Source organism: Hypanus sabinus, unplaced genomic scaffold, assembly GCF_030144855.1.
Source record: "Hypanus sabinus isolate sHypSab1 unplaced genomic scaffold, sHypSab1.hap1 scaffold_1591, whole genome shotgun sequence".
Classification (NCBI taxonomy): Eukaryota; Metazoa; Chordata; class Chondrichthyes; order Myliobatiformes; family Dasyatidae; genus Hypanus; species Hypanus sabinus.
Window position 1 is genome coordinate 24,474 of NW_026779670.1, and position 25,154 is coordinate 49,627.

General features: G+C 56.1%; 1 protein-coding gene across 1 annotated transcript in view; it reads left to right on the top strand.

Moving 5' to 3' along the window:
* The window catches only part of LOC132387173 (lysine-specific demethylase 2B-like), a 64,005-nt gene that overhangs the window by 15,331 nt on the left and 23,520 nt on the right, over nt 1-25,154 (top strand). Inside the window, exons 5-12 of the mRNA XM_059959520.1 lie at nt 10,160-10,275; nt 10,391-10,517; nt 12,834-13,207; nt 13,325-13,411; nt 14,878-15,099; nt 21,301-21,435; nt 22,757-22,848; nt 22,942-23,140. Of these exons, the coding sequence (XP_059815503.1) occupies nt 10,160-10,275; nt 10,391-10,517; nt 12,834-13,207; nt 13,325-13,411; nt 14,878-15,099; nt 21,301-21,435; nt 22,757-22,848; nt 22,942-23,140 (1,352 nt within the window). The remainder of the gene's footprint in view (nt 1-10,159; nt 10,276-10,390; nt 10,518-12,833; nt 13,208-13,324; nt 13,412-14,877; nt 15,100-21,300; nt 21,436-22,756; nt 22,849-22,941; nt 23,141-25,154) is intronic.

The following is a 25,154-nucleotide window of genomic DNA, read 5'->3' on the forward strand; positions in this document are numbered from 1 at the left end:
TTGACCAGGATGCTGCCTGGATTAGAGAGGGTGCAGAGGAGATTGACCAGGATGCTGCCTGGATTAGAGAGGGTGCAGAGGAGATTGACCAGGATGCTGCCTGGATTAGAGAGGGTTTAGAGGAGATTGATCAGGATGCTGCCTGGATTAGAGAGGGTGCAGAGGAGATTGACCAGGATGCTGCCTGGATTAGAGAGGGTGCAGAGGAGATTGACCAGGATGCTGCCTGGATTAGAGAGGGTGCAGAGGAGATTGACAAGGACACTGCCTGGATTAGAGAGGGTGCAGAGGAGATTGACCAGGATGCTGTCTGGATTGGAGAGGGTGCAGAGGAGATTGACCAGGACGCTGCCTGGATTAGAGAGGGTGCAGAGGAGATTGACCAGGATGCTGCCTGGATTAGAGAGGGTGCAGAGGAGATTGACCAGGACTCTGCCTGGATTAGAGAGGGTGCAGAAAAGATTGACCAAGATGCTGCCTGGATTAGAGAGGGTGCAGAGGAGATTGACCAGGATGCTGCCTGGATTAGAGAGGGTGCAGAGGAGATTGACCAGGATGCTGCCTGGATTAGAGAGGGTGCAGAGGAGATTGACCAGGATGCTGCCTGGATTAGAGAGGGTTTAGAGGAGATTGATCAGGATGCTGCCTGGATTAGAGAGGGTGCAGAAGAGATTGACCAGGATGCTGCCTGGATTAGAGAGGGTGCAGAGGAGATTGACCAGGATGCTGCCTGGATTAGAGAGGGTGCAGAGGAGATTGACAAGGACACTGCCTGGATTAGAGAGTGAGCAGAGGAGATTGACCAGGATGCTGTCTGGATTAGAGAGGGTGCAGAGGAGATTGACAAGGACACTGCCTGGATTAGAGAGGGTGCAGAGGAGATTGACCAGGATGCTGCCTGGATTAGAGAGGGTGCAGAGGAGATTGACCAGGATGCTGCCTGGATTAGAGAGGGTTTAGAGGAGATTGATCAGGATGCTGCCTGGATTAGAGAGGGTGCAGAGGAGATTGACCAGGATGCTGCCTGGATTAGAGAGGGTGCAGAGGAGATTGACCAGGATGCTGTCTGGATTAGAGAGTGAGCAGAGGAGATTGACCAGGATGCTGCCTGGATTAGAGAGGGTGCAGAGGAGATTGACCAGGATGCTGCCTGGATTAGAGAGGGTTTAGAGGAGATTGATCAGGATGCTGCCTGGATTAGAGAGGGTGCAGAGGAGATTGACCAGGATGCTGCCTGGATTAGAGAGGGTGCAGAGGAGATTGACCAGGATGCTGCCTGGATTAGAGAGGGTGCAGAGGAGATTGACAAGGACACTGCCTGGATTAGAGAGTGAGCAGAGGAGATTGACCAGGATGCTGTCTGGATTAGAGAGTGAGCAGAGGAGATTGACCAGGATGCTGCCTGGATTAGAGAGGGTGCAGAGGAGATTGACCAGGATGCTGCCTGGATTAGAGAGGGTTTAGAGGAGATTGATCAGGATGCTGCCTGGATTAGAGAGGGTGCAGAGGAGATTGACCAGGATGCTGCCTGGTTTAGAGAGGCTGCAGAGGAGATTGACCAGGACGCTGCCTGGATTAGAGAGGGTACAGAGGAGATTGACCAGGATGCTGCCTGGATTAGAGAGGGTGCAGAGGAGATTGACAAGGACACTGCCTGGATTAGAGAGGGTGCAGAGGAGATTGACCAGGATGCTGCCTGGATTAGAGAGGGTGCAGAGAAGATTGACCAGGATGCTGCCTGGATTAGAGAGGGTGCAGAGGAGATTGACCAGGACGCTGCCTGGATTAGAGAGGGTGCAGAGGAGATTGACCAGGATGCTGCCTGGATTAGAGATGGTGCAGAGGAGATTGACCAGGATGCTGCCTGGATTAGAGAGGGTGCAGAGGAGATTGACCAGGACGCTGCCTGGATTAGAGAGGGTGCAGAGGAGATTGACCAGGATGCTGCCTGGATTAGAGAGGGTGCAGAGGAGATTGACCAGGACTCTGCCTGGATTAGAGAGGGTGCAGTGGAGATTGACCAGGATGCTGCCTGGATTAGAGATGGTGCAGAGGAGATTGACCAGGATGCTGCCTGGATTAGAGAGGGTGCAGAGGAGATTGACCAGGACGCTGCCTGTATTAGAGAGGGTACAGAGGAGATTGACCAGGACGCTGCCTGGATTAGAGAGGGTGCAGAGGAGATTGACCAGGATGCTGCCTGGATTAGAGAGGGTGCAGAGAAGATTCACCAGAACGCTGCCTGGATTAGAGAGGGTGCAGAGGAGATTCACCAGAACGCTGTCTGGATTAGAGAGGGTGCAGAGGAGATTCACCAGGATGCTGCCTGGATTAGAGAGGGTGCAGAGGAGATTGACCAGGATGCTGCCTGGATTAGAGAGGGTGCAGAGGAGATTGACCAGGATGCTGCCTGGATTAGAGAGGGTGCAGAGGAGATTGACCAGGATGCTGTCTGGATTGGAGAGGGTGCAGAGGAGATTGACCAGGATGCTGTCTGGATTGGAGAGGGTGCAGAGGAGATTGACCAGGACGCTGCCTGGATTAGAGAGGGTGCAGAGGAGATTGACCAGGATGCTGCCTGGATTAGAGAGGGTGCAGAGGAGATTGACCAGGACTCTGCCTGGATTAGAGAGGGTGCAGAAAAGATTGACCAAGATGCTGCCTGGATTAGAGAGGGTGCAGAGGAGATTGACCAGGATGCTGCCTGGATTAGAGAGGGTGCAGAGGAGATTGACCAGGATGCTGCCTGGATTAGAGAGGGTGCAGAGGAGATTGACCAGGATGCTGCCTGGATTAGAGAGGGTTTAGAGGAGATTGATCAGGATGCTGCCTGGATTAGAGAGGGTGCAGAGGAGATTGACCAGGATGCTGCCTGGATTAGAGAGGGTGCAGAGGAGATTGACCAGGATGCTGCCTGGATTAGAGAGGGTGCAGAGGAGATTGACAAGGACACTGCCTGGATTAGAGAGGGTGCAGAGGAGATTGACCAGGATGCTGTCTGGATTGGAGAGGGTGCAGAGGAGATTGACCAGGACGCTGCCTGGATTAGAGAGGGTGCAGAGGAGATTGACCAGGATGCTGCCTGGATTAGAGAGGGTGCAGAGGAGATTGACCAGGACTCTGCCTGGATTAGAGAGGGTGCAGAAAAGATTGACCAAGATGCTGCCTGGATTAGAGAGGGTGCAGAGGAGATTGACCAGGATGCTGCCTGGATTAGAGAGGGTGCAGAGGAGATTGACCAGGATGCTGCCTGGATTAGAGAGGGTGCAGAGGAGATTGACCAGGATGCTGCCTGGATTAGAGAGGGTTTAGAGGAGATTGATCAGGATGCTGCCTGGATTAGAGAGGGTGCAGAGGAGATTGACCAGGATGCTGCCTGGATTAGAGAGGGTGCAGAGGAGATTGACCAGGATGCTGCCTGGATTAGAGAGGGTGCAGAGGAGATTGACAAGGACACTGCCTGGATTAGAGAGGGTGCAGAGGAGATTGACCAGGATGCTGTCTGGATTAGAGAGGGTGCAGAGGAGATTGACAAGGACACTGCCTGGATTAGAGAGGGTGCAGAGGAGATTGACCAGGATGCTGCCTGGATTAGAGAGGGTGCAGAGGAGATTGACCAGGACTCTGCCTGGATTAGAGAGGGTGCAGTGGAGATTGACCAGGATGCTGCCTGGATTAGAGATGGTGCAGAGGAGATTGACCAGGATGCTGCCTGGATTAGAGAGGGTGCAGAGGAGATTGACCAGGACGCTGCCTGTATTAGAGAGGGTACAGAGGAGATTGACCAGGATGCTGCCTGGATTAGAGAGGGTGCAGAGGAGATTGACCAGGATGCTGCCTGGATTAGAGAGGGTGCAGAGAAGATTCACCAGAACGCTGCCTGGATTAGAGAGGGTGCAGAGGAGATTCACCAGAACGCTGTCTGGATTAGAGAGGGTGCAGAGGAGATTCACCAGGATGCTGCCTGGATTAGAGAGGGTGCAGAGGAGATTGACCAGGATGCTGCCTGGATTAGAGAGGGTGCAGAGGAGATTGACCAGGATGCTGCCTGGATTAGAGAGGGTGCAGAGGAGATTGACCAGGATGCTGTCTGGATTGGAGAGGGTGCAGAGGAGATTGACCAGGACGCTGCCTGGATTAGAGAGGGTGCAGAGGAGATTGACCAGGATGCTGCCTGGATTAGAGAGGGTGCAGAGGAGATTGACCAGGACTCTGCCTGGATTAGAGAGGGTGCAGAAAAGATTGACCAAGATGCTGCCTGGATTAGAGAGGGTGCAGAGGAGATTGACCAGGATGCTGCCTGGATTAGAGAGGGTGCAGAGGAGATTGACCAGGATGCTGCCTGGATTAGAGAGGGTGCAGAGGAGATTGACCAGGATGCTGCCTGGATTAGAGAGGGTTTAGAGGAGATTGATCAGGATGCTGCCTGGATTAGAGAGGGTGCAGAGGAGATTGACCAGGATGCTGCCTGGATTAGAGAGGGTGCAGAGGAGATTGACCAGGATGCTGCCTGGATTAGAGAGGGTGCAGAGGAGATTGACAAGGACACTGCCTGGATTAGAGAGGGTGCAGAGGAGATTGACCAGGATGCTGTCTGGATTGGAGAGGGTGCAGAGGAGATTGACCAGGACGCTGCCTGGATTAGAGAGGGTGCAGAGGAGATTGACCAGGATGCTGCCTGGATTAGAGAGGGTGCAGAGGAGATTGACCAGGACTCTGCCTGGATTAGAGAGGGTGCAGAAAAGATTGACCAAGATGCTGCCTGGATTAGAGAGGGTGCAGAGGAGATTGACCAGGATGCTGCCTGGATTAGAGAGTGAGCAGAGGAGATTGACCAGGATGCTGTCTGGATTAGAGAGGGTGCAGAGGAGATTGACAAGGACACTGCCTGGATTAGAGAGTGAGCAGAGGAGATTGACCAGGATGCTGTCTGGATTAGAGAGGGTGCAGAGGAGATTGACAAGGACACTGCCTGGATTAGAGAGGGTGCAGAGGAGATTGACCAGGATGCTGCCTGGATTAGAGAGGGTGCAGAGGAGATTGACCAGGATGCTGCCTGGATTAGAGAGGGTTTAGAGGAGATTGATCAGGATGCTGCCTGGATTAGAGAGGGTGCAGAGGAGATTGACCAGGATGCTGCCTGGATTAGAGAGGGTGCAGAGGAGATTGACCAGGATGCTGTCTGGATTAGAGAGTGAGCAGAGGAGATTGACCAGGATGCTGCCTGGATTAGAGAGGGTGCAGAGGAGATTGACCAGGATGCTGCCTGGATTAGAGAGGGTTTAGAGGAGATTGATCAGGATGCTGCCTGGATTAGAGAGGGTGCAGAGGAGATTGACCAGGATGCTGCCTGGATTAGAGAGGGTGCAGAGGAGATTGACCAGGATGCTGCCTGGATTAGAGAGGGTGCAGAGGAGATTGACAAGGACACTGCCTGGATTAGAGAGTGAGCAGAGGAGATTGACCAGGATGCTGTCTGGATTAGAGAGTGAGCAGAGGAGATTCACCAGGATGCTGCCTGGATTAGAGAGGGTGCAGAGGAGATTGACCAGGATGCTGCCTGGATTAGAGAGGGTTTAGAGGAGATTGATCAGGATGCTGCCTGGATTAGAGAGGGTGCAGAGGAGATTGACCAGGATGCTGCCTGGTTTAGAGAGGCTGCAGAGGAGATTGACCAGGACGCTGCCTGGATTAGAGAGGGTACAGAGGAGATTGACCAGGATGCTGCCTGGATTAGAGAGGGTGCAGAGGAGATTGACAAGGACACTGCCTGGATTAGAGAGGGTGCAGAGGAGATTGACCAGGATGCTGCCTGGATTAGAGAGGGTGCAGAGGAGATTGACAAGGATGCTGTCTGGATTAGAGAGGGTGCAGAGAAGATTGACCAGGATGCTGCCTGGATTAGAGAGGGTGCAGAGGAGATTGACAAGGATGCTGTCTGGATTAGAGAGGGTGCAGAGGAGATTGACCAGGACGCTGCCTGGATTAGAGAGGGTGCAGAGGAGATTGACAAGGATGCTGTCTGGATTAGAGAGGGTGCAGAGGAGATTGACCAGGATGCTGCCTGGATTAGAGAGGGTGCAGAGGAGATTCACCAGGATGCTGCCTGGATTAGAGAGGGTGCAGAGGAGATTGACCAGGACGCTGTCTGGATTAGAGAGGGTGCAGAGGAGATTGACCAGGACGCTGTCTGGATTAGAGAGGGTGCAGAGGAGATTTACCAGGACGCTGCCTGGATTAGAGAGGGTGCAGAGGAGATTGACAAGGATGCTGTCTGGATTAGAGAGGGTGCAGAGGAGATTGACCAGGATGCTGCCTGGATTAGAGAGGGTGCAGAGGAGATTCACCAGGATGCTGCCTGGATTAGAGAGGGTGCAGAGGAGATTGACCAGGACGCTGTCTGGATTAGAGAGGGTGCAGAGGAGATTGACCAGGACGCTGTCTGGATTAGAGAGGGTGCAGAGGAGATTTACCAGGACGCTGCCTGGATTAGAGAGGGTGCAGAGGAGATTGACAAGGATGCTGTCTGGATTAGAGAGGGTGCAGAGGAGATTGACCAGGATGCTGCCTGGATTAGAGAGGGTGCAGAGGAGATTCACCAGGATGCTGCCTGGATTAGAGAGGGTGCAGAGGAGATTGACAAGGACACTGCCTGGATTAGAGAGGGTGCAGAGGAGATTGACCAGGATGCTGTCTGGATTAGAGAGGGTGCAGAGGAGATTGACAAGGACACTGCCTGGATTAGAGAGGGTGCAGAGGAGATTGACCAGGATGCTGCCTGGATTAGAGAGGGTGCAGAGGAGATTGACCAGGACTCTGCCTGGATTAGAGAGGGTGCAGTGGAGATTGACCAGGATGCTGCCTGGATTAGAGATGGTGCAGAGGAGATTGACCAGGATGCTGCCTGGATTAGAGAGGGTGCAGAGGAGATTGACCAGGACGCTGCCTGTATTAGAGAGGGTACAGAGGAGATTGACCAGGATGCTGCCTGGATTAGAGAGGGTGCAGAGGAGATTGACCAGGATGCTGCCTGGATTAGAGAGGGTGCAGAGAAGATTCACCAGAACGCTGCCTGGATTAGAGAGGGTGCAGAGGAGATTCACCAGAACGCTGTCTGGATTAGAGAGGGTGCAGAGGAGATTCACCAGGATGCTGCCTGGATTAGAGAGGGTGCAGAGGAGATTGACCAGGATGCTGCCTGGATTAGAGAGGGTGCAGAGGAGATTGACCAGGATGCTGCCTGGATTAGAGAGGGTGCAGAGGAGATTGACCAGGATGCTGTCTGGATTGGAGAGGGTGCAGAGGAGATTGACCAGGACGCTGCCTGGATTAGAGAGGGTGCAGAGGAGATTGACCAGGATGCTGCCTGGATTAGAGAGGGTGCAGAGGAGATTGACCAGGACTCTGCCTGGATTAGAGAGGGTGCAGAAAAGATTGACCAAGATGCTGCCTGGATTAGAGAGGGTGCAGAGGAGATTGACCAGGATGCTGCCTGGATTAGAGAGGGTGCAGAGGAGATTGACCAGGATGCTGCCTGGATTAGAGAGGGTGCAGAGGAGATTGACCAGGATGCTGCCTGGATTAGAGAGGGTTTAGAGGAGATTGATCAGGATGCTGCCTGGATTAGAGAGGGTGCAGAGGAGATTGACCAGGATGCTGCCTGGATTAGAGAGGGTGCAGAGGAGATTGACCAGGATGCTGCCTGGATTAGAGAGGGTGCAGAGGAGATTGACAAGGACACTGCCTGGATTAGAGAGGGTGCAGAGGAGATTGACCAGGATGCTGTCTGGATTGGAGAGGGTGCAGAGGAGATTGACCAGGACGCTGCCTGGATTAGAGAGGGTGCAGAGGAGATTGACCAGGATGCTGCCTGGATTAGAGAGGGTGCAGAGGAGATTGACCAGGACTCTGCCTGGATTAGAGAGGGTGCAGAAAAGATTGACCAAGATGCTGCCTGGATTAGAGAGGGTGCAGAGGAGATTGACCAGGATGCTGCCTGGATTAGAGAGGGTGCAGAGGAGATTGACCAGGATGCTGCCTGGATTAGAGAGGGTGCAGAGGAGATTGACCAGGATGCTGCCTGGATTAGAGAGGGTTTAGAGGAGATTGATCAGGATGCTGCCTGGATTAGAGAGGGTGCAGAGGAGATTGACCAGGATGCTGCCTGGATTAGAGAGGGTGCAGAGGAGATTGACCAGGATGCTGCCTGGATTAGAGAGGGTGCAGAGGAGATTGACAAGGACACTGCCTGGATTAGAGAGTGAGCAGAGGAGATTGACCAGGATGCTGTCTGGATTAGAGAGGGTGCAGAGGAGATTGACAAGGACACTGCCTGGATTAGAGAGGGTGCAGAGGAGATTGACCAGGATGCTGCCTGGATTAGAGAGGGTGCAGAGGAGATTGACCAGGATGCTGCCTGGATTAGAGAGGGTTTAGAGGAGATTGATCAGGATTCTGCCTGGATTAGAGAGGGTGCAGAGGAGATTGACCAGGATGCTGCCTGGATTAGAGAGGGTGCAGAGGAGATTGACCAGGATGCTGTCTGGATTAGAGAGTGAGCAGAGGAGATTGACCAGGATGCTGCCTGGATTAGAGAGGGTGCAGAGGAGATTGACCAGGATGCTGCCTGGATTAGAGAGGGTTTAGAGGAGATTGATCAGGATGCTGCCTGGATTAGAGAGGGTGCAGAGGAGATTGACCAGGATGCTGCCTGGATTAGAGAGGGTGCAGAGGAGATTGACCAGGATGCTGCCTGGATTAGAGAGGGTGCAGAGGAGATTGACAAGGACACTGCCTGGATTAGAGAGTGAGCAGAGGAGATTGACCAGGATGCTGTCTGGATTAGAGAGTGAGCAGAGGAGATTGACCAGGATGCTGCCTGGATTAGAGAGGGTGCAGAGGAGATTGACCAGGATGCTGCCTGGATTAGAGAGGGTTTAGAGGAGATTGATCAGGATGCTGCCTGGATTAGAGAGGGTGCAGAGGAGATTGACCAGGATGCTGCCTGGTTTAGAGAGGCTGCAGAGGAGATTGACCAGGACGCTGCCTGGATTAGAGAGGGTACAGAGGAGATTGACCAGGATGCTGCCTGGATTAGAGAGGGTGCAGAGGAGATTGACAAGGACACTGCCTGGATTAGAGAGGGTGCAGAGGAGATTGACCAGGATGCTGCCTGGATTAGAGAGGGTGCAGAGGAGATTGACAAGGATGCTGTCTGGATTAGAGAGGGTGCAGAGAAGATTGACCAGGATGCTGCCTGGATTAGAGAGGGTGCAGAGGAGATTGACAAGGATGCTGTCTGGATTAGAGAGGGTGCAGAGGAGATTGACCAGGACGCTGCCTGGATTAGAGAGGGTGCAGAGGAGATTGACAAGGATGCTGTCTGGATTAGAGAGGGTGCAGAGGAGATTGACCAGGATGCTGCCTGGATTAGAGAGGGTGCAGAGGAGATTCACCAGGATGCTGCCTGGATTAGAGAGGGTGCAGAGGAGATTGACCAGGACGCTGTCTGGATTAGAGAGGGTGCAGAGGAGATTGACCAGGACGCTGTCTGGATTAGAGAGGGTGCAGAGGAGATTTACCAGGACGCTGCCTGGATTAGAGAGGGTGCAGAGGAGATTGACAAGGATGCTGTCTGGATTAGAGAGGGTGCAGAGGAGATTGACCAGGATGCTGCCTGGATTAGAGAGGGTGCAGAGGAGATTCACCAGGATGCTGCCTGGATTAGAGAGGGTGCAGAGGAGATTGACCAGGACGCTGTCTGGATTAGAGAGGGTGCAGAGGAGATTGACCAGGACGCTGTCTGGATTAGAGAGGGTGCAGAGGAGATTTACCAGGACGCTGCCTGGATTAGAGAGGGTGCAGAGGAGATTGACAAGGATGCTGTCTGGATTAGAGAGGGTGCAGAGGAGATTGACCAGGATGCTGCCTGGATTAGAGAGGGTGCAGAGGAGATTCACCAGGATGCTGCCTGGATTAGAGAGGGTGCAGAGGAGATTGACCAGGACGCTGCCTGGATTAGAGAGGGTGTAGAGGAGATTGACCAGGACGCTGTCTGGATTATTATTGAGTTTCTTCCTCGGGAGAGTCCAGTGTTTCTCCACGTAAGGACCAATGGGATGGTGAACACAGTCTCTCTCTGCTTCTCTCCCCTCCCCAGGTTGGATCCACGCTGTTTACACTCCAGAAGACACCCTGGTCTTCGGTGGCAATTTCCTCCACAGCTTCAACATCCCCACCCAGCTGCGTATCTACAACATTGAGGACCGAACGCGGGTGAGACGGAGTGACGGGGCCTCCCCCACTGGGGGGGGGGGGGGGGGGGGTGGGTGGTAGTTCTCCCGGGATGCATCCTGTCCCCCACTGACCCGTCCGACTCTCCTGCCGGCAGGTTCCGCTCAAGTTCCGCTACCCGTTCTACTACGAGATGTGCTGGTACGTGGTGGAGCGTTACGTCTTCTTTCTGGCCAAGTGCTCCCACCTGACAAAGCAGTTCCAGAAGGAATCTCAGCTTATCGGTGAGTCCCGCATGCAGTCTGCCAAGCTCCGAGCGCTGGCCCCTCTCTCGGGGGGAGATCTGTACACTGACCGGTGTCTCTCAGTCCCTCTCTCTCAGGGGGAGATCTGTACACTGACCGGTGTCTCTCAGTCCCTCTCTCTCAGGGGGAGATCTGTACACTGACCGGTGTCTCTCGGTCCCTCTCTGTCAGGGGGAGATCTGTACACTGACCGGTGTCTCTTGGCCCCTCTCTCGGGGGGAGATCTGTACACTGACCGGTGTCTCTCTGTCCCTCTCTCTCAGGGGGAGATCTGTACACTGACCGGTGTCTCTCAGTCCCTCTCTCCCAGAGTGAGATCTGTACACTGACCGGTGTCTCTCAGTCCCTCTCTCTCAGGGGGAGATCTGTACACTGACCGGTGTCTCTCAGTCCCTCTCTCTCAGGAGGAGATCTGTACACTGACCGGTGTCTCTCAGTCCACCTCTGTTCAGCAGATACCTGTCCATTCACCAGTCACTCTCAGACCCTCTGAGCTAGCTGTCCACTCAATTACCATCATGTACACCTCTAACAAGTCAGCCCTCAACCTCCTTCGTTCCAGAGAGAAAAGCCCTCGCTTGCTCGACCTCTCCTCATAAGACATGCCCTCTAATCCAGGCAGTGTCCTGGTCAAGTCCTCTGCACCCTCTCTAATCCAGGCAGCAACCTGGTCAATCTCCTCTGCACCCTCTCTAATCCAGGCAGCATCCTGGTGAATCTCCTCTGCACCCTCTCTAATCCAGGCAGTGTCCTGGTCAATCTGCTCTGCACCATCTCTAATCCAGGCAGCATCCTGGTCAATCTCCTCTGCACCCTCTCTAATCCAGGCAGCATCCTGGTCAATCTCCTCTGCACCCTCTCTAATCCAGGCAGCATCCTGGTCAATCTCCTCTGCACCCTCTCTAATCCAGGCAGCATCCTGGTGAATCTCCTTTGCACCGTCTCTAATCCAGGCAGCATCCTGGTCAATCTCCTCTGCACCCTCTCTAATCCAGGCAGCATCCTGGTCAATCTCCTCTGCACCCTCTCTAAACCAGGCAGCATCCTGGTGAATCTCCTCTGCACCCTCTCTAATCCAGGCAGCATCCTGGTCAATCTCCTCTGCACCCTCTCTAAACCAGGCAGCATCCTGGTGAATCTCCTCTGCACCCTCTCTAATCCAGGCAGCATCCTGGTCAATCTCCTCTGCCACCCTCTCTAATCCAGGCAGCGTCCTGGTCAATCTCCTCTGCACCCTTTCTAATCCAGCAGCATCCTGGTCAATCTCCTCTGCACCCTCTCTAATCCAGGCAGCATCCTGGTCAATCTCCTCTGCACCCTCTCTAATCCAGGCAGCATCCTGGTCAATCTCCTCTGCACCCTCTCTAATCCAGGCAGCATCCTGGTGAATCTCCTCTGCACCCTCTCTAATCCAGGCAGCATCCTGGTGAATCTCCTCTGCACCCTCTCTAATCCAGGCAGCATCCTGGTGAATCTCCTCTGCACCCTCTCTAATCCAGGCAGCATCCTGGTCAATCTCCTCTGCACCCTTTCTAATCCAGGCAGCATCCTGGTCAATCTCCTCTGCACCCTCTCTAATCCAGACAGTATCCTGGTCAATCTCCTCTGCACCCTCTCTAAACCAGGCAGCATCCTGGTCAATCTCCTCTGCAGCCTCTCTAATCCAGGCAGCATCCTGGTCAATCTCCTCTGCACCCTCTCTAATCCAGGCAGTATCCTGGTCAATCTCCTCTGCAGCCTCTCTAATCCAGGTAGCGTCCTGGTCAATCTCCTCTGCAGCCTCTCTAATCCAGGCAGCGTCCTGGTCAATCTCCTCTGCACCCTCTTTAAAGCTTCCACATCTTTCTTATAATGAGCGGAGCAGAACTGCACAGAACACTTCAAGTCCAAGCAGGGTTTTATAGAGCTGCAATGTTACCTTGCAGCTCTTGGACTCGATCCCCCTACTAACACACCAAATGCCACTTTAACCACCCTCTCAATTTACACAGGAACTTTGCGGGATCTCTGGACGTGGAGCCCGAGATCTCTCTGTACCTCCACACCGCTGGGAATCCTGCCATTGACCCTGTCCTCTGAAGTCAAATTTGACCTACCAACGTGAATCACTCCACACTCCTCAGCCTGGCTCCGCATCCTTTCAACGTCCCATGGTCTCCCTCCGTGTTATTGCCCACACTTCCCGGGTTCTGCCCCGTCGCAGTTGAAACCCCTCTCTCCCCCGTCCGGCCGCCTCTCTCCTTGCCTTTGCTTTTACGCCCTGTGTTTTCCTCCACCCCCCCCCCCCCCCAACAGACTCGGACTCAGAGAGCGACAGCGACTCCTCCAGCAGCGAAGAGGACGGGGAGGGCGAGGGGATCGCCGGGGGCCCTCCAGCTGCCCCTCGCACGAGGGGGGTGTGGCCGCCCAGGCTCCCCCCCCTCTGCCCCCGCCCCCTCCCCCCCGGCCAGACCAACGGGCTGGGGGCCGAGGGCGGGGCGCCCCGGGCGCTGAAGCGCAGCCCCTCCAGCGAATCGCAGGACTCGAGGGCCGACGGCTGGATCCACCTGACCCACTTCGAGCGGAGCGGGCTCCGGGCGCTGGTCGACAGGCTGGAGTCGCTTCCCGAGAACAAGAGGTGCGTCCCAGACGGTCTGATTGACGCCGAGTCCCTCCTGAAAGACATGAAGGTGAGTGTCGCCCCCCTCCAAACCCCCCCCGCCGCCTGCCCCCCCCTCGTCCCTCAGCACTGCTCCTAACTCTCTCTCTCTCTCTCTCTCTCTCTCCACTCCCCCAATCCACCGCAGAAGGTACTGGAGGACCACATGAACGACGATCCCAAGCTGGCTTGTACCGGGTTCCCCATCATCCGGTGGCCAAAGAAACGAGACAAGGTGAGTGTGGGACAGACCGACGGGGGGGGCAGTGGGGACAGTTACCCCATCGTCCGACGGCCAAAGAAACGAGACAAGGTGAGTGTGGGACAGACCGACGGGGGGGGGGGGTGCAGAGGGGACAGTTACCCCATTGTCCGACGGCCAAAGAAACGAGACAAGGTGAGTGTGGGACAGACTGACGGCGGGGGCAGAGGGGACAGTTACCCCATCGTCCGACAGCCAAAGAAACGAGACAAGGTGAGTGTGGGACAGACCGACGGGGGGGGCGGAGGGGACAGTTACCCCATTGTCCGACGGCCAAAGAAACGAGACAAGGTGAGTGTGGGACAGACCGACGGGGGGGGCGGAGGGGACAGTTACCCCATCGTCCGACGGCCAAAGAAACGAGACAAGGTGAGTGTGGGACAGACTGACGGCGGGGGCAGTGGGGACAGTTACCCCATCGTCCGACGGCCAAAGAAACGAGACAAGGTGAGTGTGGGACAGACTGACGGGGGGGGCGGAGGGGACAGTTACCCCATCGTCCGACGGCCAAAGAAACGAGACAAGGTGAGTGTGGGACAGACTGACGGCGGGGGGCAGTGGGGACAGTTACCCCATCGTCCGACGGCCAAAGAAACGAGACAAGGTGAGTGTGGGACAGACTGACGGCGGGGGCAGTGGGGACAGTTACCCCATCGTCCGACGGCCAAAGAAACGAGACAAGCTGAGTGTGGGACAGACCGACGGGGGGGGCGGAGGGGACAGTTACCCCATCGTCCGGTGGCCAAAGAAGCGAGACAAGGTGAGTGTGGGACAGACCGACGGGGGGGGCGGAGGGGACAGTTACCCCATCGTCCGGTGGCCAAAGAAACGAGACAAGGTGAGTGTGGGACAGACCGACGGGGGGGGGCGGAGGGGACAGTTACCCCATCGTCCGACGGCCAAAGAAACGAGACAAGGTGAGTGTGGGACAGACCGACGGGGGGGGGGCGGAGGGGACAGTTACCCCATCGTCCGGTGGCCAAAGAAACGAGACAAGGTGAGTGTGGGACAGACCGACGGGGGCAGTGGGGACAGTTACCCCATCGTCCGACGGCCAAAGAAACGAGACAAGGTGAGTGTGGGACAGACCGACGGGGGGGGGCGGAGGGGACAGTTACCCCATCGTCCGACGGCCAAAGAAACGAGACAAGGTGAGTGTGGGACAGACCGACGGGGGGGGCGGAGGGGGCGGAGGGGACAGTTACCCCATCGTCCGACGGCCAAAGAAACGAGACAAGCTGAGTGTGGAAGAGGAGGAGGGAGCGAGGATAGACCGACAGGGGGTCTGCTGGCCACAGAAGCTGGACGAGATGAAGGGAGGGTTGATATGAGGCTTCGGGGGTTTGGAGAGGAGGTCAAGGCGTTAGGGAGAGACGTATTCCAGGAACACTGATCAAATTCCTCCTCATTTTCCTCTCCTCTTTCTCCCGCCCCCCCAGCCGAAGATGGGGAGGCCGCGATCGCGGCCCCCTCCCCTGCCCCCAGGCCGGCCGCCGGTAGTGAGGGGCGGCCCGGGTTCCCGGAGGAGGAGGAGGAGGTGTAAGCAGTGCGCAGCTTGCCGGCGCCGCGAATGCGGGCTCTGCCACTACTGCCGAGACATGAAGAAGTTCGGTGGTCCCGGGCGGATGAAGCAGTCCTGCGTGCTGAGGCAGTGTGAGGCGGTGAGATCCCTCCGCGGTGCCTCCAGCTCTTTCCCTCCCTCCGCGGTACCTCACCTCTCCCTCCCTCCGTGGTGCCTCCAGCTCTTTCCCTCCCTCCATCCCTCCCTCCGCGGTGCTCCAGCTCTTTCCCTCCCTCCATCCCTCCGCGGTACCTCCCCTCTCCCTCCCTCCGCGGTGCCTCCAGCTCTTTCCCTCCCTCCATCCCTCCCTCCGCGGCACCTCCCCCTCCCTCCGCGGTACCTCCCCCTCCCTCCGCGGTGCCTCCAGCTCTTTCCCTCCCTCCATCCCTCCCTCCGCGGTACCTCCCCTCTCCCTCCCTCCGCGGTGCCTCCAGCTCTTTCCCTCCCTCCATCCCTCCGCGGTACCTCCCCTCTCCCTCCCTCCGCGGTGCCTCCAGCTCTTTCCCTCCCTCCATCCCTCCCTCCGCGGCACCTCCCCCTCCCTCCGCGGTGCCTCCAGCTCTTTCCCTCCCTCCGCGGTACCTCCCCCTCCCTCCGCGGTGCCTCCAGCTCTTTCCCTCCCTCCATCCCTCCCTCCGCGGTACCTCCCCTCTCCCTCCCTCCGCGGTGCCTCCAGCTCTTTCCCTCCCTCCATCCCTCCGCGGTACCTCCCCTCTCCCTCCCTCCGCGGTGCCTCCAGCTCTTTCCCTCCCTCCATCCCTCCCTCCGCGGCACCTCCCCCTCCTCCGCGGTGCCTCCAGCTCTTTCCCTCCCTCCGCGGTACCTCCCCCTCCCTCCGCGGTGCCTCCAGCTCTTTCCCTCCCTCCATCCCTCCCTCCGCGGTACCTCCCCTCTCCCTCCCTCCGCGGTGCCTCCAGCTCTTTCCCTCCCTCCCACCCTCCGCGGTGCCTCCCCTCTCCCTCCCTCCCTCCCTCTGCGATCTATAAAGCACTGGAGTACAATTCAGCCATTTGGCCCATCGAGCCTGCTCCGCCTTTCCACGTGGCAGATTTACCATCCCTCTCAGCCCCCAGTCTCCTGCCTTCTCCCCAAAACCTTCAACAGTCCGGCTAACCAAGAACCTGTCAACCTCCACCTGACGGCTCGTGGCAACGGTCTGCACAGATTCACCACCCTCTGTCTAAAGAAACTCCTCCTCATCTCCGTTCGAAAAGGACACCCCTCTGTTCTGAGGCTGTGTCCTCTGTCCGAGACTCCCCCACGATAGGAAACATCCTCTCCACATCCACTCTATCTGTGTCCTCTGGTCCGAGACTCCCCCACGATAGGAAACATCCTCTCCACATCCACTCTATCTGTGTCCTCTGGTCCTAGACTCCCCCACTACAGGAAACATCCTCTCCACATCCACTCTATCTGTGTCCTCTGGTCATAGACTCCCCCACTACAGGAAACATCCTCTCCACATCCACTCTATCTGTCTCCTCTGGTCCTAGACTCCCCCACTACAGGAAACATCCTCTCCACATCCACTCTATCTGTGTCCTCTGGTCCTCGACTCCCCCACTATAGGAAACATCCTCTCCACATCCACTCCATCTGTGTCCTCTGGTCCTCGACTCCCCCCACTATAGAAAACATCCTCTCCACATCCACTCTATCTGTGTCCTCTGGTCCTAGACTCCCCCACTACAGGAAACATCCTCTCCACATCTACTCTATCTGTGTCCTCTGGTCCTAGACTCCCCACTACAGGAAACATCCTCTCCACATCTACTCTATCTGTGTCCTCTGGTCCTAGACTCCCCCACTACAGGAAACATCCTCTCCACATCCACTCTATCTGTGTCCTCTGGTCCTAGACTCCCCCACTACAGGAAACATCCTCTCCACATCCACTCTATCTGTGTCCTCTGGTCCTAGACTCCCCCACTACAGGAAACATCCTCTCCACATCCACTCTATCTGTGTCCTCTAGTCCTAGACTCCCCCACTACAGGAAACATCCTCTCCACATCCACTCTATCTGTGTCCTCTGGTCCTAGACTCCCCACTACAGGAAACATCCTCTCCACATCTACTCTATCTGTGTCCTCTGGTCCTAGACTCCCCCACTACAGGAAACATCCTCTCCACATCTACTCTATCTGTGTCCTCTGGTCCTAGACTCCCCCACTACAGGAAACATCCTCTCCACATCCACTCTATCTGTGTCCTCTGGTCCTAGACTCCCCCAGTACAGGAAACATCCTCTCCACATCCACTCTATCTATGTCCTCTGGTCCTAGACTCACCCACTACAGGAAACATCCTCTCCACATCCACTCTATCTCTGTCCTCTGGTCCTAGACTCCCCCAGTACAGGAAACATCCTCTCCACATCCACTCTCTCAGTGTCCCCTGGTCCTAGACTCCCCCACTATAGGAAACATCCTCTCCACATCCACTCTCTCAGTGTGCCCTGGTCCCAGACTCCCCCACTATAGGAAACATCCTCTCCACATCCACTCTATCTGTGTCCTCTGGTTCTAGACTCCCCCACTGTAGGAAACATCCTCTCCACATCCACTCTCTCTGTGTCCCCTGGTCCTAGACTCCCCCACGATAGGAAACATCCTCTCCACATCCTCACTATCTGTGTCCTCTGGTCCTAGACTCCCCCACTGTAGGAAACATCCTCTCCACCTCCACTCTATCAGCCCCAACACAGAACCCCTGTGGAACACCACGAGTCTCCAGCAGCCAGCCAGAAGTGACTTCCCAATCAGCCAATGCTTTATCCTTGCCAGTAATACCGTAGTACATGTCCTGTAATACCATAGTACCCGTCCTGTAATACCGTAGTACCCGTCCTGTAATACCGTAGTACCCATCCTGTAATACCGTAGTACCCGTCCAGTAATACCGTAGTACCCGTCCTGTAATACCGTAGTACCCGTCCTGTAATACCGTAGTACCCGTCCAGTAATACCGTAGTACCCGTCCAGTAATACCGTAGTACCCGTCAGTAATACCGTGGTACCCGTCCTGTAATACCGTGGTACCCGTCCAGTAATACCTTAGTACCCGTCCTGTAATACCGTAGTACCCGTCCAGTAATACCGTAGTACCCGTCCTGTAATACCGTGGCTTCTTGCAAGGCAGCTTTGTGTGTGGCACCTTTTCACGGGCTTTCTGAAAAATCCAGTGATGCAGCATCCACTGCTTCCCCATTATCTCTCCTGCTTGTCATTTCCTCAAAGAATTCCAGCAGGAAACCGCGCTGACTACGGCCGATTTCTTTTCGTCGTCTGTCTTCCAGCGTGATCGTGACTCCGTCATCTCCCGCCCATTGAAGTCAGGCTGACTGGCCTGTAGTTTCCTTTCTCCCGCCTCCCTGGAGTGACTTTTGCAATGTTCTGGCCTTCCGGGACCATGCCATAAGCTGGTGACTCTTGAAAGATCGTTATCAATGCCGCCTCTTTCAGAAGATGGGGTGTGCCTTACCACCTTTTAGACCTTTGAGCTGTCCAAGTGTTTCCTCCTCAGTGATGGCAACTGCACTCGCTTCCGTCCGTCCCCCGTCCCCCCCGACACTCTCGAGCCCTTGTTCCTGCCGCGGCGAAGCCTCGTCCACCAATTCCTCGTCGCTGCTGCTACCCGCCGTTCTTCCACCGCGCCGCGGGGGTCTCCGATCTCATCCCCGCCCCTCCAGAGGCCACCGATGCCCTCGGCCCCGCGTCCGTCGGCCCTGTTCGATGTCGTCTCTCTCCCCCTCCCCCCCCCCAACACTTTGCCCGGTCCCTTCCTGACAGCCCTGTGGCACCCGCAGCTCGATCGCTACGCCCCCACCCCACCGTTGTAAGTAAGGAAACGGTTTCGGCGGGTCTGGGGGGGAAGGTCTCCAGGCTCACTGGCTCGGTACTAAAGGGTCTTACTTATAGAAGGCAAACGTGGGAACAAAGTGTTCGCACGCACACCCCCCCCCCCCACCACCCCCCCAGGGAAAAGTCGATAGGTGCAGGAGTAGGCCATTCGGCCCTTTGAGCCTGCACCGCCATTCTGAGATCATGGCTGATCATCTACTATCAATACCCGGTTCCTGCCTTGTCCCCATATCCCTTGATTCCCCTATCCATAAGATATCTATCTAGCTCCTTCTTGAAAGCATCCAGAGAATTGGCCTCCACTACCTTCCGAGGCAGAGCATTCCAGACCCCCACAACTCTCTGGGAGAAGTAGTTTTTCCTTAACTCTGTCCTAAATGACCCTACCCCTTATTCTCAAACCATGCCCTCTGGTACTGGACTGTCCCAGCATCTGGAACATATTTCCTGCCTCTACCTTGTCTGATCCCTTAATAATCTTATATGTTGCAATCAGATCCCCTCTCAATCTCCTTAATTCCAGCGTGTACAAGCCCAGTCTCTCTCACCTCTCTGCGTAAGACAGTCCGGACATCCCAGGAATTAACCTCGTGAATCTACGCTGCACTTCCTCTACAGCCAGGATGTCCTTCCTTAACCCTGGAGACCAAAACTGTAGACAATACTCCAGGTGTGGTCTCACAGGGCTCTGTACAAATGCTCACCATTCCTGTACCAAAGTACCCCATTCCTGCCCTCTCCCCATATCCCTTGACCCGGCTATCTATAAGAGCTCTATCTAACTCTCTCTTGAATGCATCCAGAGACTTGGCCTCTGCTGCCTTCTGGGGCAGAGCATTCCACATATCCACCACCCTCTGGGTGAAAACGTTTTTCCGCATCTCTGTTCTAAATGGCCTACCCCTTATTCTTAAACTGTGGCCTCTGGTTCTGGACTCACCCATCAGCGGGAACATGCTTCCTGCCTCCAGCGTGTCCAATCCCTTAATAATCTTATATGTTTCAATCAGATCCCCTCTCATCCTTCTAAATTCCAGTGTGTACAAGCCCAGTCGCTCCAATCTTTCAACATGTGACAGTCCCGCCATTCCGGGAATTAACCTCGTGAACCTACGCTCCACTCCCTCAATAGCAAGAATGTCCTTCCTCAAATTTGGAGACCAGAACTGCACACAATACTCCAGGTGGGGTCTCACCAGGGCCCTGTACAGCTGCAGAAGGACCTCTTTACTCCTGTACTCAATTCCTCTTGTTATAAAGGCCAGCATGCCATTAGCTTTCTTCACTGCCTGCTGTACCTGCATGCTTGCTTTCATTGACTGATGTACTTGTTGTACATCTCGTAGTACTTCCCCTTTTCTGTACCAAAGTACCCCATTCCTGCCCTCTCCCCATATCCCTCGACCCCGCTATCTATAAGAGCTCTATCTAACTCTCTCTCCAATGCATCCAGAGAATTGGCCTCTGCTGCCTTCTGGGGCAGAGCATTCCACATATCCACCACTCTACTCCGTGGTTAGAGAAGCTTTTCCTTGATACGATACCCGCTGCCCCTTGACTTGGTGCGGGCATGCCTCTCTGCTATCGGGGACGGTAATCAGCGCTCCCAACCCGATTCAGCGCCCAGCAGCAGTTCATGCGGCGCCGTTCCGCGGTCCTTGGCCTGGAGTGACGCAGGACGGTCCCTCGGAGGTGGCAACGAGAGCGCGTCCAGTGGACGCGCCCCCACCCCCCCCCCCTTTAGTGCGGGAGGGCACTACCGCCCAGGCAATTGATGGGGGGGGGGGGGGGGGTGCCGGCAGAGTTAAGCCGGTTACAAAGGCCAAGTACAAGGATAATTAAAGGGGCCGGTGGTTAGGGGTGCATTGTGTTCGGGGGCTGAAGCGAAACTGCCTGCCGGGGTACCGCCCCCTCCCCCATCCCGTATCCAGAGAGGGGTGCCTGTCACGTGACTGCACTGCCCTCTGCACCACCTGCCAGTCGGCATTTTGCCCCTCCCAACTAGTCAATGCACACTTGACCATCGGCCACCTTAATTGGATTGACCCGCCTAGCGTCGAGCCGTCGGCCCCCCCCGGTGAATCACCTGGGCCCCGACCTATGAAGGTCCCACAGGGTTGTGGGAGCGTTTCCTCTTGCCCCTGCCCGTGGCAGGTATCGGAGTTACTTTTCCTCGCTTGTATCTGCACCCGCGCTCCGTCCCCGCACCGCTCCCCCGTCTGTTGTGCTGCCGGCCCGAGCTTTCCCACGTCACCTGTTCTGAGTGCGCGTGTGCGAATGTTGTAGCCGCCTGTGTTGTTTCCCCAGTCGCTCTGCCCTGGTAAATAAACTCCTCGTTATTAAAACCGTGCGTCCAGAGCCCCAGAGAGTGGGACTCACTTCCGTCGGGACCCCCCGGGGCTCGGGCCTGACGCTCTCCCTCCCTGTGCCCACAGCCCATCCTGCCGCACACGGCCCTGTGCATGATCTGCGACGAGGGGGGCCAGGACGCCGAGGGGATGAGTGGGGCGCGGGGAGCTCTGATGGAGTGCTCCACCTGCAGCGAGATCGTCCACCCCTCCTGCCTGAAGGTGGGTGGCCCCCGCGGGGGCGGGGGATCCAAGGGGTCAGAGAGTGGCGGAAGGGGTTAACCCCTGCTTGGGGGGGGAGGAGTGGGCGGGTTGTGATGGAGGTGTTACAGAGTGAGGGCTTGGGGGCGGGGGATCCAAGGGGTCAGAGAGTGGCGGAAGGGGTTAACCCCTGCTTGGGGGAGGGAGGAGAGGGCGGGTTGTGATGGAGGTGTTACAGAGTGAGGGCTTGGGGGCGGGGGATCCAAGGGGTCAGAGAGTGGCGGAAGGGGTTAACCCCTGCTTGGGGGAGGGAGGAGAGGGCGGGTTGTGATGGAGGTGTTACAGAGTGAGGGCTTGGGGGCGGGGGATCCAAGGGGTCAGAGAGTGGCGGAAGGGGTTAACCCCTGCTTGGGGGGGGAGGAGAGGGCGGGTTGTGATGGAGGTGTTACAGAGTGAGGGCTTGGGGGCGGGGGATCCAAGGGGTCAGAGAGTGGCGGAAGGGGTTAACCCCTGCTTGGGGGGGGGAGGAGAGGGCGGGTTGTGATGGAGGTGTTAAAGAGAGCGAGGGTTTGGGGGAGGGATGTGGAGGGGTGTCGTGGATAGGGAGGGGATTGAGGGAGGATGTTCAAATCGGCGGGGGAAATAAAACAAGTCAAGTCACTTTTATTGTCATTTCAGCCATAGAACATAGAACAGTACAGCACATTACAGGCCCTTCGGCCCACAATGTTGTGCTGACCCTCAAACCCTGCCTCCCATATAACACCCCCCCCCCCCCCACCTTAAATTGCTCCATATACCTGTCTAGTATCTCCTAAACTTCACTAGTGTATCTGCCTCCACCACTGACTCAGGCAGTGCATTCCTCGCACCAACCACTCTCTGAGTGAAAAACCTTCCTCTAATATCCCCCTTGAACTTCCCTCCCCTCACCTTAAAGCCACATCCTCTTGTACTGAGCAGTGGTGCCCTGGGGAAGAGGCGCTGGCTGTCCACTCTGACTATTCCTCTTAATATCTTGTACACCTCTATCATGTCTCCTCTCATCCTCCTCTCCAAAGAGTAAAGCCCAAGCTCCCTTCATCTCTGATCACTCTCTAAACCAGGCAGCGTCCTGGTAAATCTGCTCTGGACCCGGAGCTGCTGGTGCAGTAAATCGGAGACGACGTTCCCCCAGGACCATGGTGCAACGTGAGACTGCACGAGACCACCTGCAGCACGGTGCGGGAGAGGGGCCAGAGGGCGGGGGCTGGGTGAGATGAGGGAAAGTGGGCGGTTAACGGACGGAGGGGGTCCGGGGTTCGACTGGCTGCTGATGTTTGACTCCTCCCTCTCCGAACAGCTGGACTCCTCCCTCGGGGTGATCAGCCAGCAGCTCCCCAACTGCTGGTCTGTCCAAAGTGCGTACAGCTGGAACAGAGGACGCAGGCGCTGGTGAGTGTCCTGGCCGGGCGGGGGGGGCGGCGCAAACCCGGGGAGGGGAGGGTGGAATCGGGCCGGCGTCGTGGACTGACCGTCTGAAACTCCCGTCTTCCAGGAACGTCGCACGCTGCCGCTGAAGGCCCCCCAGCCGGAGGGCGGGCACCCGTCGCAGGCGGAGAGGCCGAGGCTGGCGGTGGGGGCCGTCCGCCGGAAGCTGGAGGGGCTGCCCCCCCCTCGCCACTCCGACTACTTGCTGATGCGCAAGCGGAGACTGGCTGTGGCCGAGCAGTCCGCCCGCAACAAGGTGAGAGCCGGGTTCCTGGGCTTCTCTCCGTTCAGAAGTCAGTCCGCGCCTTCATTCCTTCTGCCGTCCGCGATCCGCCCGAGAGAGATCGGAAGCGCACGGAGAGTGAAGGGTTAATTTACGGGTTGAGCCGGTGGCGAGCGAGGCAGATGCATTCGTATCCGGAGAGCGGGGGCGAGGGTGAGGTGTGGAGACACCGGTGAGCCCTGCAAGTTTCAGGCCCCGCGGGTCAGAGACGATCCGCACTGGGATCATTCTGGGCCCGGAAGGAAAGCGTTGATGTGTCGGGAGCGTTCGACAGCTCCGGGCCTGGACTCGCTGGGGTTCAGAGGAATGAGGGGTGAATCACTGAAACCAACTGGATATTGAAAAGCCTTGGTTGAGTGGATGTGGAGAGGATGATTCTGATGGTGAATGAATCCTAGACTCCCCCACTACAGGAAACATCCTCTCCACATCCACTCTATCTGTGTCCTCTGGTCCTAGACTCCCCCACTATAGGAAACATCTTCTCCACATCAACTCTATCTGTGTCCTCTGGTCCTAGACTCCCCCACTACAGGAAACATCCTCTCGACATCCACTCTATCTGTGTCCTCTGGTCCCAGACTCCCCCCACTACAGGAAACATCCTCTCCACATCCACTCTATCTGTGTCCTCTGGTCCTGGACTCCCCCACTACAGGAAACATCCTCTCCACATCCACTCTATCTGTGTCCTCTGGTGCCATACTCCCCCACTACAGGAAACATCCTCTCCACATACACTCTATCTGTGTCCTCTGATCCTAGACTCCACCACTACAGGAAACATCCTCTCCACATCCACTCCATCTGTGTCCTCTGATCCTAGACTCCCCCACTACAGGAACATCCTCTCCACATCCACTCCATCTGTGTCCTCTGGTCCTAGACTCCCCCACTGTAGGAAACATCCTCTCCACATCCACTCTATCTGTGTCCCCTGGTCCTAGACTCCCTCACTATAGGAAACATCCTCTCCACATCCACTCTGTCTGTGTCCTCTGGTCCTAGACTCCCCCACTACAGGAAACATCATCTCCACATCCACTCTGTCTGTGTCCTCTGGTCCTAGACTCCCCCACTATAGGAAACATCCTCTCCACATCCACTCTATCTGTGTCCTCTGGTCCTAGACTCCCCCACTATAGGAAACATCCTCTCCACATCCACTCTACCTGTGTCCTCTGGTCCTAGACTCCCCCACTATAGGAAACATCCTCTCCACATCCACTCTGTCTGTGTCCTCTGGTCCTAGACCCCCACTATAGGAAACATCCTCTCCACATCCACTCTATCTGTGTCCTCTGGTCCTAGACTCCCCCCTTTATAAGAAACATCCTCTCCACATCCACTCTATCTGTGTCCTCTGGTCCTAGACGACCCCACTATAGGAAACATCCTCTCCACATCCACTCTATCTGTGTCCTCTGGTCCTAGACTCCCCCACTACAGGAAACATCCTCTCCACATCCACTCTATCTGTGTCCCCTGGTCCTAGACTCCCCCACTACAGGAAACATCATCTCCACATCCACTCTGTCTGTGTCCTCTGGTCCTAGACTCCCCCACTATAGGAAACATCCTCTCCACATCCACTCTATCTGTGTCCCCTGGTCCTAGACTCCCCCACTACAGGAAACATCATCTCCACATCCACTCTGTCTGTGTCCTCTGGTCCTAGACTCCCCCACTATAGGAAACATCCTCTCCACATCCACTCTGTCTGTGTCCTCTGGTCCTAGACTCCCCCACTATAGGAAACATCCTCTCCACATCCACTCTATCTGTGTCCTCTGGTCCTAGACTCCCCCACGACAGGAAACATCCTCTCCACATCCACTCTATCTGTGTCCTCTGGTCCTAGACTCCCCCACTACAGGAAACATCCTCTCCACATCCACTCCATCTGTGTCCTCTGGTCCTAGACTCCCCACTACAGGAAACATCCTCTCCACATCCACTCCATCTGTGTCCTCTGGTCCTAGACTCC